General features: G+C 40.1%; 1 protein-coding gene across 3 annotated transcripts in view; it reads left to right on the top strand.

The window, feature by feature from the left end:
- Positions 1-17,374, top strand: part of LOC122842478 (heparan sulfate glucosamine 3-O-sulfotransferase 1-like) — a 67,360-nt gene extending 49,986 nt beyond the window's left edge. For 2 of the 3 annotated variants that reach the window (XM_044136402.1, XM_044136403.1), the window contains one exon: positions 15,898-17,357. In XM_044136402.1, coding sequence (XP_043992337.1) covers positions 16,070-17,011 — 942 coding nt within the window. In that variant the 5' untranslated portion in view covers positions 15,898-16,069 and the 3' untranslated portion in view covers positions 17,012-17,357. Of the gene's footprint in view, positions 1-15,897 lie in introns of all 3 variants that reach the window. The other variant, XM_044136400.1, reaches the window with a different exon arrangement.
- Positions 17,375-17,769: the final 395 nt, after the last annotated feature.

Raw genomic sequence — 17,769 nt, 5'->3', positions numbered from 1 at the left:
AGCCTCGTTGTGCATCCAGTGGCTGCAACAGAAAACCTCAACATGCATAAAATATTAATGTCAAAAACAAATACATCACTTTTTTAAAACCAGCTGGTTGCTAAATTAGCATCCATGTTGCCTCTGTTTGTCCCACAGAATGGAGAGTTTTTAACATTTGGACGTCTAACTAAAGAGGACACAATATATCATCGTTGTAAAATTATGTTTGCATGAATAATATTGAAAAACCTGCTTTGGAATGAACTGTTTGTTGGTTGCAATATGCTAAAGGTCACTGAGAAGATTGGAAATGGTTATATTATAATCCAATTTCCTAATATTGTCCAGCTCTAATGTTGCTGAAGCCAGGAGTAAAGTAGCTGTTTCTGGGGAAAATGACACAACTTTCAAAAGGTGCACCTTAAAATAACATTATATCACTATAAATATACTTACAAAAAGCTACAATTTAAACTTATACGACGTTTTCCATAGTCGTATAAGTCATGTGTACGACTGATGTAACAATAGCTGTACATCAGCTATTGTTACACAGCTGATGTACAGTATCAGTTAATCACATTTTTATTAAAAGGCACATTTGCACTTTCTTCAAACTCCTTGTTGCATATTTACATCAGGGCATAGAGTTGAAATAAGCTCCAAGTTGACCTGTTGACAGGCGAATTTGAACTTTATTGAGTAAATGACTAAATGCGATATAAGAGCTGATAATGGACTCTGACGTCTACTGTGTGAAAGGTGAAGAATTTCAGTAAATTACTGACAGGTCTTCTCTTTCTGAGCTGCTGGTGTTTGAAATGATTGGAAAAAAAAGTCTTTAAGCTGAATGTTTGTTGGAGCAACAGATGCTGTGATTTAATGCAAGGCGCTCCCGCTTGGGAAAACTCATTGCCCAGTAAATTAAACCATTACCTCCCCGGTTGAAGTTAAATATGGAGAAATTGCTCATTTAATGTCTGATTACCGGCTAATACAGCCATCTAAACAATGGCTGCTCCCTATTCCCGCGAGGAAAATCGACTGTTTGGCAAGACACAGCCACCAATAGCTCGTCAGCGTCACACTGGAGTTTTATTAAAAGATTCACGCTAAGAAGTCAAAAAAAACATCATCTGTTAGGATTCATTATGAGATGGTTCCCTAGTCTGGAGATTTGTCTTCATTATCCAGCCGAGCCACGGCCAGATAACACCGCCTCATTTGCTTTCCGAGCTTCAATTTTCCCCTGAACGATAATGCAGCGTCTCTTTTGTGGGCCGTGGTAAAGACAAGCAAGCCATTTTCGATATGCTTGCAGGATTACAAAGGTTAATCATCAATTTAAAGCTAATCTTTGTTAAATACCAAGAGAAGCGTGGTCTGTGCTCGAAACAGATATTATCAGACAAACTGTGGAGCAATCCAGTGCCTAAATGCAGAGAGAGATGGTTAATCTGGGCTTTGGAGAAGGAGCTGATGGGAATTGCAGCACACTTCCACTGTTTGCTAAATTTAGGACTTCATTCTGAAAGGGCTAACCTTCTAGCTTTGTTTTAGAGCAGGACCGGTGTGACAGAACTCCCTTTCCCTCATAAAATGCAGAACTTTCTGCCGACCTAACCGGTGCCTCAGTGCTAGAATAATTAAGGACTTTTTAAACTATGCAATCAAAGACAAGATTCCACTGTCTGCGTCTGGGAAAATAAGTAATTAATTTTCGTATTTTTTTCTCCCTTTTTCATATGCAAGCAACTTGGGAACACAAGATCCTAGTCATTATCTCTCGACTGGTTAAAGATGTCTGCCAAGCTGCTAATTAAAATCTGAGTGACTTTCGCCTTTTATCCTAAATGAACGTCTGTCAAAGGTGGAAGAAAAAGCAAAACTCCCCCTATTTAAATTATGTGTTTTAATAATATTGTTCTGTGGTTATAATTAATTTTTCATTACTTATTTTTGTTCAGTACCTAAAATTTATCCTAAAAATAATCTATTACATACATAGATGTTAAGTATGATGTAGCAAGAACCACATAGATAAAATTTTAAGGGTTGCATAGAATAAGATTTTAATTAGAGCTGCATGGCTATCATTAAGCTATTTACTATTTAATATGTTTTAAAAAGTCTTAAGTTATACTCTTGTTTAAATGCAACAACTGGGTGAGTCTATCCTTTGAGACTAGCATGGTATATTTTTGTAAACAATTTAGAAAAAATTTGCGTTCACACAACAGAAAGTGGCACCACGGAAAATAATGTAGTAGAAATTAGATCAAATTATCTTTCAGGCGCTGCACTTCTGCTCTCAAAATACATCTTATCTTAAAGAGACAAAAGAATAGAAACAACAAATAATATGAATTATGAAATCTATGGAAACAAAACTGTCAGACAAAAAGCTGGTTGAGACCAAAGCAACAAACTGAAAACTTTTATCATCCAGATTTTTAGTAGAAAGATTGACAGAGAAGAGAAAAATGATAAATCATTGAAATGGAAATTATTCAGCTTGTTTTAATTCGTCATGCAAGTGATTGATTTATTGCGTATTGCAACAGGACTGACAGTGTCTTCATTTAAAAAAACATGGAAACATGAAACTGGTGTTTTGAGATTTATTCAGTCTGGAACCAGTATTCAAAAATGGTCGTTTCTGGTCTCCCAAGAAGCCGAATCTGTGTGGATTCATATCCTAAACAACAAAAAACGTTTGCAGATACACCTAAAATCGTCTCCATGGAGATGGGGTCGTAGTTTGGCCATTGCAAATTTTCAAAAAACAAGTTGAGACCTTTGGTGTCCTAAATTTAAATGTTAGGCAGACTGTCAGCTTCATAGACATCTTATTTGAAAAATAACTTTCCCTCTTTAGCCTTGGTTGTGAATTATAAGTGGAATATGAATAAACTGTTACATCCTGATAAAAAATACTGAAATTACTCATAAAAACAAAAATTTCTGCCATCTTTTCAAGGCCATCTCAGTCCCTAGTCCATAAGGAGGCCTGCTGCATGAACGTACCTGAAATTTAATCTATTTTTTTTTTCAGTGCGAGTTTGTTGGACCAGGAAGTGGTTAGAGTGTTAGATTTTAATAAAATTAAACAGAACCAGCTTTATATTGTTTTGTCAAACTTTTAGCTAGTTTGAAACTTTGCTTTTCCTCTAAACTCAGCCGTTTAAAATCTCCCAATAGTAGGAAATAGAATCGGCTCACCTTGATGGGAAAGGCAGTAATTCCATTGACAAGGCAGACTCCTCTAATAAATATAAGCCTCCTAGAAAATCAATAAGCTGAACTAATTTTAAAAGAAGGACTCAAGCTTGTCTAGACAAACATAGCTGCAGCACCTAACCAAACATTTTAAAGGGGCTGCTTCATCGCTGCTGTTGTCGCTGCATCGCTATCAGGCACAGTTACAAAGCAATCTAGTAACTCCACAGATACCCCCTCTCTGATTCCTCTTACTCCCCCATTAGGCCCTGTGCTGCTGCGTCCACAAACTTCTCTAATTAAGAATTGGTTTCCGGCAGATTCGCACATAAAAACGGCCGCTGCTGTAGAACCCCGGGTGATAAAAACAGTTATTGGACCCACGACCTCTTCTGCCTCTTATCTCCCATAAACTCTTTAGCCGGGTTTACAGGGCAGCGGAGGCAGTGGAACGAGCAATAAGCCTGAGGGGAATCGTGAGCAGGACTGATGACTTATTCATGAACAATGGCACAACAAGATGGCACCGATAAAACAGACAATGAGAAGTCCTTGTACTGCAGTTTGCCATAGTCCTGATGAGGCTGTTGACTAATCTTTGCTCATCAGTTCTGCACGCAAAAGGATAGAGTGGATGAAAGAAATAAAGAAATAATAAGCTATACTCATTAGCTTTACCAGGGTACCAACTTAAGCTCTGGGGTTTAGCATTACTGTGGCTTAGACAAAGCTCTGCTCTGCTATTAGAGTCACCCTGCTGAAGTGACATGCTGTTTTATTCCCTCTATCTTCTTAACCTGATTCTGTCACAGTGCCAGATCCGCACATGAGTGGATACTGCCATTAAGTCACAGACGGCTCCTTCCAGCTTTATAAATGAGTGAATTATTTACATGTTCCTTACCTAACTACCATGCTGTTCTTCTTGCATGCCTTGAATTAAGGTTAAACCCACAGTTTGGACGTTGATTGGGTCTTTTAAACGGAGGGCGAATCTTTAGAAGTGTCATGTTCGTCTCAAAGGCTAAGAAGGAGGAGAATAAAACAACAAAGAGCGGTGTTCTGTGCTTCTTGGAAATATCGGCAAACAGAGCCTTGATGCCTGCAGAATCTCAGTTCTGAGGCAGATGTTAAACCCAGCTGGCACGGGAGTTTTCATCCGCTCTCGGGCAGAGTTTCAAGCTTGCGCAGAGGAAACCTAAAAACAGCTTAGTGCCACTCGGGCAGCAGTGTGGAGTCCTTGCAAAAGCTAATGCTGTAAACAATTAGGAAGCCCACGAAACAGAGCCACAATAGGTGGAACTGGGATGATTTGCATTCTGCCTTTCTCTGCCCACTGAACCCTCTGAGGTGCTCTCTTGCCTGAGAGGCAGAGCATCAGCCCGGGGAAATGGAGCTGCAGATTGTTATTATAGATAAACACTTCTTTTACAATCTAGTTTGCTCTGCAAGTAGAAAATTACAAGGCTGTTTCTCAACAATGAGCACAGAGGTGACCGATTTTATTTGCCTGCATGGTGCAAGTGAGCACGCTCACAATGACGCTCGGGAGTTATTGGACAGCCCCGGTGCATTGTTAAAAAGCTACAGGGTGGCTTTAGTTGTATTTTTTCACACAAATATACAGTTTGTTAAAATTAAAAATGTCAGAATAAATCTTCCTGCCTTAGTTATGTATTACTTGTATGCAAAATATTTTAGACAGAAATGACATGCGGGTGAAAGACAGCTCTTCTTATTGTGAAACTGTTTTTGTCTGACAGTAAATGTCTAAACTAAGAACAAAAGACGCAGAAAACATACTTTTCTAATATGACAAAAGATGCCAATACAGTAAATGTTTAACAATTACAATTTCTGTTTATTTTAAATTATTTGTAGTCAATGTAGAATATTCCAGCCAAGGTTTGATCAGTTTATAGATCATAATGTGTTTTTAGGTAGTGCTGTGCAACACAAATTATACTGAAGATTTCCCAGAATTCACCAAGTAACGACTTCAAGACTTCATGAGATACTTTCTAAGAACATACCAGTTACTTTGCTGAAACTTTTATGAAACTTTCCAACCACTTCCATTCAATTTAAAATAAATTTAACTCATACTTTGCAGAATTGACCAGTTCTGTATTTTCTTCAAATTCCTCAGGTACTCATTGGATTGTACTGAGTTCATTTCAGAATCTGCCAGGTACTTTCCTAGGACTTACTATGTACTTTAATCGATTTTACTGCATACTTTCATGGAATGATCTGGATACTTTACCAGGTGCTCTAGATAACCTTTCTGAAACTTACCTACACTGAACCTACCATATGCTGTCAAATTTAATAAATTAAAATATCATTCAATTCAAATTCAATTGAAAAATATTTTATTAATCCCAGAGGCAAATTAAATCTTGTTATAACTCGTTAATTTAGATTCTTCAAAGAGTTGTTGAAATTGCTAATGGCTGTGGTCAGGAAAGATCTTCTGTAGCAGTCTGTACTGCACTGAATCTGAAGAAGCCTCTGACTGAAGATGCTTTGCCTTCCCAGTGGAATATTGGGAATATTAGGGATTTTTTTTTCTTACAGCTAATGAAAATACCACATTTAAGAAAAGAATATCACATCAGACCAATAAAAAAAACTTCAATGTATAATCAAGTGAAAATACTTCCTTAAAAAGCTTCCGCTAAAAACTACTTTCCATACGTTTCATAAACGTTTCCAGTAAAGAAGTTGATCAGTTCCAGAAAACTCTGCTAAGGTCCTGGAAAAGTGAGCAGGGAATATATTTTGTAGTGCTACCATATTATTTGTCCAAATGTCAATCTATTTCGATCCTATTGTGTAAACAAACCTGTAAAACAGGCGCTCTGCTTTAGAGTCCGCTCATTCTTCAACACAACAAACCGGAACACCACCAACATCACTGCAGAGGAGGTCCCAGTCTGTCCATCCATCTCCTGCTCCTTCTCATGCATGTTTGGTAATATTAGATATTAACCGAAGCAGAAAGGAACAAAGCGTCTCCTGTGGTGAGCAAGAGAGACTAGCGGAGCAGCAAAATGATTCTTTTTTCTACTTATTAAAACAAAATTTTTAACATTTTTTATTTAGATTTTTAGCATCTAAAGTGTGCAGGATGTCATATCAACGTCTTTCTCGTAGTCTGACAAATTACTAAACCCAGAATCTCCAACAAAATATTTCTTTACTGGTATCTGATATCCACTAAAAGCAGTAGAAAATATTAAATGGACTTTCTTGATTGACTTAATTGCCTGCTTTTGATAAGCATTTTGATTAAAACAATGACTTTGCAAGTTTTAAACTTAGCACAGATGAACGACTGAGTCACCACAGTCTCTGATCCTGCTGATTATGTTACAATCAATGACCAGCATGCAAGGCGACAACTTGAATTACTTATGCAGATGAGGTAGCTTGATACTGAAAATTCCCATCCAAGGTCAAGGTTAGGGTGAGAAATGTACAGCTGTCACTGTTGGTCCGAGACGTTCCTCATCTGCATATCTCAGAGGTACGCTTCACTGATTTGTCACCGGGAAAAAAAAACATAACAAGCTTTATTACTGCGTCTAATTTAGAAGTCCAGTCCGGTTAGTTGGTGGTCACAGCAGCCGGTCTGCGTCTCTTTATTTAGTGTAACCATAGAGTAGCAGCAGTAATTCCCCGCTGCTACTCTATGGTTTGGTTCCCTCTAACTTTTTAACGCACCAACATTTTGCTCTCCTGTGGGAAGTTAACCGGTTGCGAGTTGAATACGTTACTGCTAGCTCGCAAACTGCTGCCTTGTGATGAGTCAGTTCAGCTCTTGGCAGACAACGGTGCATCGCAGAAGGTTTGAAGACTAAACCTGGAGTTCTGCAGTGTTGAATACATATTTGTGATGATAAAAAATAAAAAAAAACCCTGGCAGATCTGAGCAGCAATCCTTCCAATTGGATACATTTGTGCCAGAGTGTGAAAAGATTTCCAAGTTATGTAGGATTGCATGCACACACCAGCTGTGGTTTAGGGGAATGAACAAAAGATATTTTGGTTAATACCTTTAAATCTGAGAGCACACTTGTGATATTTACATACCTTAGTTAGTATGTATTGTGCAACTGCATTGGGAGAGCAGGTGCATAATTTAAAGCAAAGATGGTATTTCTCTGTGTAACTTTTAAAAGATTATACAGTACAGTGAAGAAGAAATGCTTACATACACTAAATGTGCATGGATATAATAATTTATGACTTAGATTAAATTCAACCATTTTTTTCAGGATTGAATGATTCGTCGATAAATGGTATAATTTTAAAAACAATAATTTCCGTAATTCAGGGATACAAGAACATTTTGAATGCTTGTGGCACTGACTCATGACACAATCTGTACTGTTTGGTAGAACCTTCTTATTATTTAGCTTCACCTCAAATTAACAGCTAAATGATGAATGTTCAAACAGGGCAATAATCTCAAAGAAACTCCCAGACTTACTTAGGAATCAGTGATGTGTGGAATATTCTTCCTTAAGTCTCAAACTCAAGTGTTTAAAAATTTAGGACTATACTTAAAAGCTGGCTCTGTTTCAGGAAACTTCAGACAACAACAGCATTTGTCATTTCTCCAGCTAGAATTATGCATGAAGTTTGTTTTTGGCTTTAAAACAGCGTGCGGCTGTGCAACATTTACACAAGTTTAATTGAGTTTTTGTTAAGACAAAGAGCCTATATGTATAATTTTAACCCTGAAAATATAAGATTAAAGGAGTGGTATTGTGTATTTTCCAGGCACTCGGTGCAATTTCATAACAGAATCAACTAAATGTTACTCTCAGGTGTTATAATGACTTAAAATAAGTTAGAGTTCTCAGTTTGACTCCTTGAAATTGGGCCTCTGTCTCTTTAAGAAGCTCCTACTCTTTCCAACACTTTGCCTTCACCATGAGCATAATGCTCATCCATTATGCCGTTTATTCTTAGGGGCGTTTGACTGAGAAGTTGTTCCTATGATGAGCTCAGAATATGTGCAGCTCCACCAGGTGTTTACAAATTGCTGCTGCTGCTAGTCTAGAGGAACTGTGTGGAGAATCAGAGGCAGAAAATTTGTTTTTAAAAATGTTGTTGGCAAAAAGATAAGGTAAAATACATTATCAAATGGCCAAAATAATATGACATTCATATGTTTATAAGCTTCTCTTCAGTACATTTATACTCTAAACATTCGTTTTCTTTAATTTGCTTATGTCTGTAACGCCTCAGTCAGTAAATCATTAAACTATTTACCACATCAGCCTCATCAAAGATTAACCACCATCCTCGCAGTTCATTACACGATGCCCTGCTTTTTATTTCATAAAGCAATTCATCCATAATGCATGCGTACGCTGCAGTGTTCAGGATGCCTATGAGACCAGAGAAACACAGTGGATTTCCAAAGACCCACACTAAAGTTGGTGCATTTGTTTTGATTACGTCCGCATTTCACAAGCCTTCCCTCTTGTGATAAACGGCGGAGTAATTACTTTACATGGAGAAGATCAGACTCATTGTGTGAAGCAGGGAACGTTCGATGTGGGAAGCACGATAAGATTTACAGTAGCATTAAATTGGCAGGATAAAATTAGCTTTATCTGCTGCACTGAGTGGACGGCGATGCGGCAGACAGCATGGGTGCTTCATCAGAAGTGGCAGGTTGAATAAGGCTCATCAGGCCGCTCTCTGATTGAATCCCCTCTCAGAGTCTGTTGTTTCGGACGGGTTTCACAGATTCAATGTCCCTGGGATCGGTCTCCTCCACTCGTCTGAGGGATCTGAGCAACTTGGCCTTTTTATCTGCAGAGAAATGCCTACAGGGAAAGCAGACAACATCAGCTGATTTCCTCAAATAAAACCGAGAGCACTGACGAATGCCATAGCTAAACACGAGGAGCTCTGGCCAAAAGAAAGCTCCAGGGTAACCATGCCTGCTAGCGAAAGAACAATGACACATTTAAGCTAGGTAGCTAGAGGGCTGTTGCCATGGTGAGATTCACACCTCTGTGTTTTTGGTTTGACTCATCTGATTTGTATTTATATCAGAAAAACCAAACATCCTCATCTTGAGTATCATCTTAAATCGCTTGAAATTTTTGTTTGTTTTTGTTTATCCAAATTTTGCTAATGCTGCATAAACATATATTTGTTTATGAAGCACATGAAGTCGGGTGCTTAAAGCCTGATGTTTGCACAGATGGCAGTGGGCAGACGGACTGGTAATTGGAATAGCCTTCCTTTTACACAGCAAAATGGTCTGCAGTGACAAAAGTAGCTAAAAAGAAAAGTATGCAAAGTTTAAATGAGCGAATGAAAGATCACAGTGAAGCAGCTGTAATTAGTGCCTGAGGCCGCTTGTTTCTGGGTGCACCAGGAAATGACACATTACACCCTCTTCAAGCTCGGTAATGAATGCCTTAGCTGACATGTGGGTGTGACTTGGGTCATTGTCTTACTCATACACACCACAAATAGCCAAATATTGCTTTCCAACAGTGCTGCTCTATGAGGAAAATGATTCTTCCCACTTCAAGTATCAGAAGTAAATCTATGAGAAATTTGTGAATTACAGTCAAGTGAATCAGTTTGATGGAACTTGCAACAACAAAAATTTAAGGGCAGAAAAGAAGAAAGGGAGCAACTTTTGGGATGCTTGCAAAAGATCTAAAAAGTGTGGAGTGTAAATGATTTCTGCCCCTTGTTATTCTGCTATTAGGCCAACAGTTATCCATCCACCCATCCATCCATTTTCTATACACCTTTGTCCCTAATGGGGTCAGGAGGGTTGCTGGTTCCTCTCCAGCTACGTTCCAGGTGAGAGGCGGGGTTCACCCTGGACAGGTTGCCAGTCTGTCGCAGGGCAACACAGAGACATACAGGACACACAACCATTCACACACACACACTCACACCTAGGGAGAATTTAGAGAGACCAATTAACCTGACAGTCATGCTTTTGGACTGTGGGAGGAAGCCGGAGAACCCGGAGAGGGCCAACAGTTATTTATGCCTTAAATGGAAAAATGTTGGATGAAAAACTAATCACCGCATCTCCATGTGTATATGGATAATATGCCCCATTTTAGAAGGATATGACGATTCCTTGATTTTATCTGAATGTATTTTAAGATAATATTGCCAGAAAACCAAATCCATGTTTTATCAGCATTAGAGTTTGGCTGGTATCAACAGTGTTTGGTTCATGTTTTCCAGCAGTGGTTAAAATATTGAGCAATGTATTTAAAGAAACCTGAAATGAGTCAGGGCTGCACAGTGGTGCAGTTGGTAGAGCTGTTGCCTTGCAGCAAGAAGGTCCTGGGTTCGATTCCCGGCCCGGGGTCTTTCTGCATGGAGTTTGCATGTTCTCCCTGTGCATGGTGGGTTCTCTCCGGGTTCTCCAGCTTCCTTCGTCCCCCATTAGGGACGAAGGGTGAATAGAAAATGGATGGATGAAATGAGTCTCAGGTATTCCATCCACTAGGTGGCCCCAGAGGAGAATATTTCTAAGATTCATCAGCTGTTTTCAATCAGTTGTAGAGTTCATGTAATCTTTAAATAACTTTCTTTACAAAAATTTTGGAAACATCCTAACCTGATTGGAAACAAGATGGCCTGTTGTGTCATATAGTTGAGTCATTCACACAGCAGTATTCCTTCACATGCTGAGACAAAATATTACATGTTTGATTCATTATCTAAGGTTCTACTTTACTGTATAGCTATATTGTTTATTTTTCTTTTAAAAATTATTCTCCCTGCTTCTTTAGTGCAAGAGATCACCAGGTCTTTGAGGTTGGAAGGGAAGGAAAAACAACCTTCACTTTGACAAGCTGAATGTTTAGGTTTTTGTAATATAACCTGTTAAAATGATCCAGGAAGCCCACTGTAAACCAATATTCATCCATAATTTAAAGGCAGTCCTGTATGTGGGAGAGCTTCAGATGGATGTGTGTAGGTGGAAAATGTACTATGTGTTTTTTTCCCTGCCAGCCGGTAGGAGTAAGAAGCTACGGAAGAGATGTTGGAGAAGAGGGGAAAGTGCAGGATGAAGGTGCTTGTGCATTTTGGTCCCGGGAGACGGCTTATTTGGAGGAAGGGCCCGAGCATCCGACAGGAGACGACCTTAACGACGCTTTAAACCAGTGAATCAGAAATAACTAAAAACACAACAGGATTCAGGAAACTGCAAACAGAGCAAGGACTGTGTGCTGTTCTGGTTCTGATTGCATTTCTTTTAGTCCTGATGAAAACAAACCCATTCCCAGTTACCAACAGTTATTAATGTCTTATAACTCTTTACTGTTTGACACCAGAAAAATGAAAAGTCCCTCATTAATGATTAACTTAATATATTGAGTAAAATTATTTGATTGATATTTATAAATCCCTTTCTGAACCTATTTAATAAAGATGCTCTTTGCAATCAAGCATTATTGGAATAATAATTATGTTGCGCTAACATCTCTAATGAGTAGTTATTAAAAAAGAAAACTCAGCCGCTGCTTACAGTACCTGCTGCCAGCCACAGTTAATTTTCCGGGGTGCTGAATATGAATGAGGAATAGTTCTGCAGACATATAGAGGAGGTTGTTTGGGTTAATTAGAGGGAGCGAGGCTTCCTGTGGCGTCTGGAACCTCTGCAAGCCTTTCTTTTAGCCCGGAGTGATGTAACGGCTGCCTGTCGGCGCAGGCTGCAGGCAGCTCTGCTGCTCCACTGACTGGCTACTGAAAGTGGTCAGCAAGTCGGCCTCTAGTGTGTGTCAGTGGTCAAGTGGGAACGAGGTGCAGGTCTGGTTTTGGCCTCTTAGTGAACAAGCATTTAGAGTCCATTCATGGGTGTCCAGCAGAGGGTGGATAATATCCCATGTGTGAACAGCAGGAAAACATCTTGAGCATGAGTGGACTCTTAAAGGACTAATTTGTGTGAGGATTAATTCAGGCAAAGTGTGATCTCTGCTCCCTGGCCCCTCACTTCCAGTGTAATTAAAATCTGTCAACCGTTCTGCAAAAAATAAAAAAGTCCAGCATAATTCAGGAGAAATGCTTAAATCATAATAAATAGATACTGTTTCCTATATACCTGACCATACAGGGGATTATAAATGTGTGCAGACTTGGATTTTTGAGGTAAAGCCTGAAACTTTACTTCAAAAAGTAAAATTTCTGATGAAACTTCTGATGAAAATGTGTGATGAAAGGCTAAACTTGGTTTTGCTAAAGAAATAATTTAATTTGAATTGGACTTTGGACGAACAACTCAGGATTCAGATTTAGAACTGGTCTTATAAAGAACTGGGAGTTGTTCTGTGCACACATGAATGACTTGTGAATGTTTTCCTCTTTTTTTGTTTTCTGTCCATTAAAATTCATCACTGATTCTTAAAAGGTTTTATTGAAAGAATAGACAAAATCTCAGAGTTTCAAGTAAAGTTTTTCACTTTAATCTAAGTCATGGGAGAACAGTTTGATCAAAAGTTCAGCATCCCTGCAGATCTGCAATATGTGCTTCATAAAAACATGCATCACTGAAACCTAACTTTACATCAGTTTATTTTCACCTTTCTAACCTCCTTGCCTGACTGTGTTTTTTTATGTTCAACCCTCAAGTAGGATTAGGTTGGTGCACCTCAAGAGTGCCTGAAGGACAAGTACAAGTAAAACATGCAAACCCCAGAAGCTTAAAAGTGCCTGAAGCTGAGATCGAAATCTAAACTGTCTTTCTGTGCAGCTGCAGTGAGCCACAACAAACCGATGCTGTATCCTAGTCACAAGACTCACCGGGGCCATATTTCTTCCCTGCCAACCTGTGCTGTGCAACAGGCCATGGCTCTAACAGCGTTCGACGGACGCTCTCCTGGTTAGGACGACTGCCAGATAACATGGCTGCCATTTGTCAAATGGAAAAGCCACAACAATATCCAAAAAAGGCTGAATAAAGCCATAAGATCCATGAATCTGAAGCAGCAGCTCCTTCCAGGTGGTTCTCTGCAGGGAGGGGAGCAGGTTGGGGGATATTGGATGAGACAGAAAGCTCGTCTGCCTGCCTGGCTGCGGCCATTGGACTTGGCAGCTCTCTGCCAGGGAAACGCTGACAGGCAGGCGCGCCTGTCACAGCGCATAAGTGCCTCCTTGCACAACGCCAGGCCCTATAGGGCATGTCGGCTGCTCTGCGTTCAGAACCGTCTCACTCTCAGGCCAACAATTGAAGTGTGAAGAGAGGGGCATGTGTCATCACCTTTTTATGGATGAAAGCCTCTGTAAGGTGAGAGAAAGGCCAGTGGTGGTATCATAAGAATGCACAGCGCTCGTTGGCACGCGCGTTCGTCACAGAAGCTTAATTAGAGAAACGGCTTCTGTGACTAAAATGCACACAAGGCAGAGTTTTTCTGCAAGCAGAGAATTTATAATTACACTGGGTCAATAAAAGCAACATAAGTGCACAGATTTCAGCAAAAATGTTCCATGCACACTTCACGAACTGCTGATCCTCTTTTTATATAATTTATGGACAGACGCAGATTGAGGACCTTCCTGCTTTCTCTGGGACTTTGAAGCTTCAGTGAGAATTAATTTCAAATACTCAAAGCATCAGTCATGGGAGGACAATGACTAATGTACCTGGAATAACCTGAAAGTTATCAGCAGTGAACCTGATGTTACACTTTGTTAGCTCGCAGGTCACATTGGCAAGACGGATGAGCTTTACGTTCAGTTTTCAGGTGATTTGTCGCACTCATAAACTGGTGACATGCCAGTTTTCTGTGGCATATCTGACTTCTCACAGTTCTGGGGTCATCACTGCAAACTTTGTCTTCCACATCATTTAATTTGACATCTCAAGTGTGGTTATAACTTAGAGCCCTGACGTTATGAAGGGAATATTTATATATTTATCCAAATGTCAGAGGAGAACTCTGCACTAAAATGTTATACTTCTGAGTCTGGTTGTTTTCTTATTCTTGTGCTGCCTCTTAATGTGAGTGTTCATATTTTTTGGAGGTATTGGTTAAAAAAGTAATTAAAACAACTTAGTTGAATAGGCATAAAGAAAACATTGTTCTGTGTATAAATAGCGTGAAAATGTGGCTAAAAGTCTTAAATAAATTAAATATGTTTAATAACCATAAAGAAAAACATCCAAAGACTAACCCTCATAAAAAATACTAAACATTAAAAGTAGTTAAACTACAAGGTTTTATTTTATTTAGAGCTTGGTTCTGTTTCTCTTCTGGGAACTTTGTTGAGTTTATGGCATCAGAGACACCAGAGAGCTGAAAATGGGTCAGTGGTCATGACCTTAAAGGTAGGTAACAGCACATCGCATCACCAACACTTTGAAATACCAGGACCTTTTAAATAAAAACGGATGACCTTTCTGCAGCTGAATTCAAAACATATGGCTACATCAACACAGAAATGATTTACCACACAAAATCAAACGAATGGCTGCACCAACGACGGTTGTATTCTTAAAATACTTTTTAAAAGAAATTGTGTTTTCTTGAATTAAGCTGTTGCTTCCAAATAAAGGTTGTGTAAGATGTTTTTATTTTTTACTTTTCCACATCTTCACCTCAGCGACTTGCATTGCTACATGTTTTAAATGAAACTTATCCTGAATGGAAACAACCTTGAAATAACAATACCAAATGTTCAATTTCTCCCCTGTAAATACATGCTGGACGTTACCTGCAGGAACGTCAGAAAAGAAATCAAATTATTCTAAAAAATCTGGTCCATTTTGAAGTTATTTCCTCCTGAGCTGGCCCATTTGGAAAATGTGTTTTAAGCAATTTCTCTGCAGCATTTTGGTGGAAGGAGGACTGTCTGTCTGGTGTGTGCATCCCTGAAAGAGTTTTGTGTGGTGCTCAGGAAGAAAAGATTACCTCACGGTGACCTTTGCTGTTGCAGCGAGCTGTTTGCGTAGCTTGGCCCGGTTGTTTTGACTAGCACAGTGACCGGCAGCTGGTCTCTTGGCTGGTTTTCCATCAGAACGTATCGGTGGACCTTTGTCTTTTAAAAATGAACTCCTTGGCATTAATTCTTTGACAGGTGTCTATTGAAGGCAAAAAATGATCAAATATTTAAGAAGCCCCGTAGATGTGTATCTGAACTCTAAAATCCAAGGTGATGGATTAGATTTTTCTCAAGGTTTTCAAGAGGTCTGGAGATCCATTAGAATTCATATTTAACACCCCAAATCCTTCAGCCTCTCTGTTTGCTGAATTTCATTGCCTTGCTATTGATCCCTCTTGACACGAATAGGAAATCAAAGTCACCTAGCTGTGGAAACTTTTCTTTTGGCCTTCAGCTACACTTGCATATCTGAGACAGATTTTCTGATGAGCTGTCTGGCTAAGTGTTTTTCAGCCAGAGAAATTACAGTATCAATTGAAAGTGACTTTATAGAGTGAGGAGGAAAAAGCAGATGTGAAGAGGGGGAGGAGGGAGCTGAGAAGAGAGTAAAAGACCGACGATGTGAGATTATCCCTTGTGAGACGCAACACTTATGATAGACACGGATTGTATTTAAGGCAGAATTGCTTTTTCAGGGAAATGAGGAAAGTGCCATTTCAGTATAATAAAGACATTCATTCTGCTTCATATGCCTGAATTCTGAAAGCCTTTTCTTCTTCTTTTTGTCTTTGTTCCTCTCCACAGATGTACTGCGGACTGCCAATGATTTTTCCTCCTCCAATTCAGATTCAAAAGCAGGGAAAGTCTGCATTTCTGACTGCTTCTGTTCCCACTGAGCGCCGACATCTCGTCCGCAGCTAAACCGCTGTCTTAGTTCTCCTTTATCGCGCCAGTGTTCACTCATCCATTCATCCCCATGGCTTCCTTGCTGGTATCATTGCTTCTGCTGGTTCTCCAGACATATGCTGCCCCATCTGAGCTCATTAAGGCAGGCTTTGGTTCAGCCCTGGACAGCATAGACCCTGATCCAGTGCCACCAGTCAATGTCTCTGAAGATTCAACTTCATCCCCACCACCAGGAACAAGCAAGCGGACCCCACACAGCATCATTATTGGCGTGCGAAAAGGGGGCACCAGAGCGCTGTTGGAGATGCTTGACATTCACCCTGAGGTCGCTGTGGCTGCCACCGAGGTTCACTTCTTTGACTGGGATGAAAACTATGCTAAGGGTCTGGAGTGGTACCGTGACCTCATGCCGTACTCTTACCCTCATCAGATCACGATAGAGAAAACTCCGGGTTACTTTACGTCACCTCTCGCACCAGAACGCATCTGCGCCATGAACTCGTCTATAAAGCTGCTGCTGATCTTGAGAGACCCGACTGAGCGGGTGATCTCTGACTACACCCAGGTGTACTTCAACCGACTGGAGAACCACAAGCCGGTGCAAGCCATTGAGAACCTCCTGGTACGCAACGGAGCCCTGAACATCCGCTACAAGGCGATCCAGAGGAGTCTGTACGACGTTCACATGCGCAACTGGCTGAAGCACTTCCCCCTGGAACAGATACACATCGTAAACGGGGACGCTCTGATCCACGACCCCCTGCCAGAGCTTCAGAAGGTGGAGCGATTCCTGAACCTGCCTCCGAGGATAGTGTCCTCCAACTTCTACTTCAACCAGACCAAAGGGTTTTACTGCATCCGGAGCGACGGACGGGAGCGCTGTCTGCACGAGTCTAAGGGACGTCCTCACCCGTCCGTCAACAGCACCGTTCTGCAGCAGCTTCGCTCCTACCTGCGGGAACACAACCGGAACTTCTTCAGGATGGTGAAGCGCACCTTCAGCTGGCAATAAGAAACCTACGTCACAAACTGGACTCTATCGAGCCGAGACTTAATGAAGAAAGGAAACAGCACTTTACACATACATGAAGCAAGTCCTTTGAGGAACCTCTTATTGATTACTTTTGTGATCTAGTTTCAGCAAAACTGTTCTATATTTACACATTGAAGACAAAAAACAAAAAACAAAACTGTAATTACAGACAAATGTCAAAAGAGAACTTTCAGGTTTATTTCTTTCTGTGCTAAAAGCATTTAGCTTGTCAAATAGCAGTGAAAATGAGTTAGCTAAACTAATGAACTTTTGCCCGACTTTCTTGTTTGATATTCTTCTTGTTCTTACGAATAAACGATTGTTTTAAAACGTACATGAAAATGTGTTTTTTCCTCCCCTATTTTTTCATTTACAAAGTGCCTGATCCCTCCAGCCGGTGTTATTCAGGAAGCGTGAGATATGGGTAGAGGCATTACAATAAGCCTTTGATTTGCAGTGTTGCAAGGTAGACATTAATGCAAGGAAATGGGTACCCTGGAGCAGCACTTTAGTTGTACAGGAATCACTAATAGCTTTGGACATTGAAGGTGGCCTGCGCCCGCAGCTAAAGTCAGATCTTCACAGTCAGCAAGCTGGAATCCGTAAGAGCTTCTGTTGCATTCTGCTGCAGCGTCGCTCAACAATTTGCACAGGTGTTAAATGTGGTCGTTAAATCACATGCCCAACAGCCCTGTAAATTATTTACAAATGACACTGTATCTGCATTGATGCTTTTT

This window comes from Gambusia affinis, linkage group LG13, assembly GCF_019740435.1.
Source record: "Gambusia affinis linkage group LG13, SWU_Gaff_1.0, whole genome shotgun sequence".
Lineage (NCBI taxonomy): Eukaryota > Metazoa > Chordata > Actinopteri > Cyprinodontiformes > Poeciliidae > Gambusia > Gambusia affinis.
The sequence above is the reverse complement of the archived record's forward strand: the minus strand, read 5'-3'. Positions and strand labels throughout refer to the sequence as shown.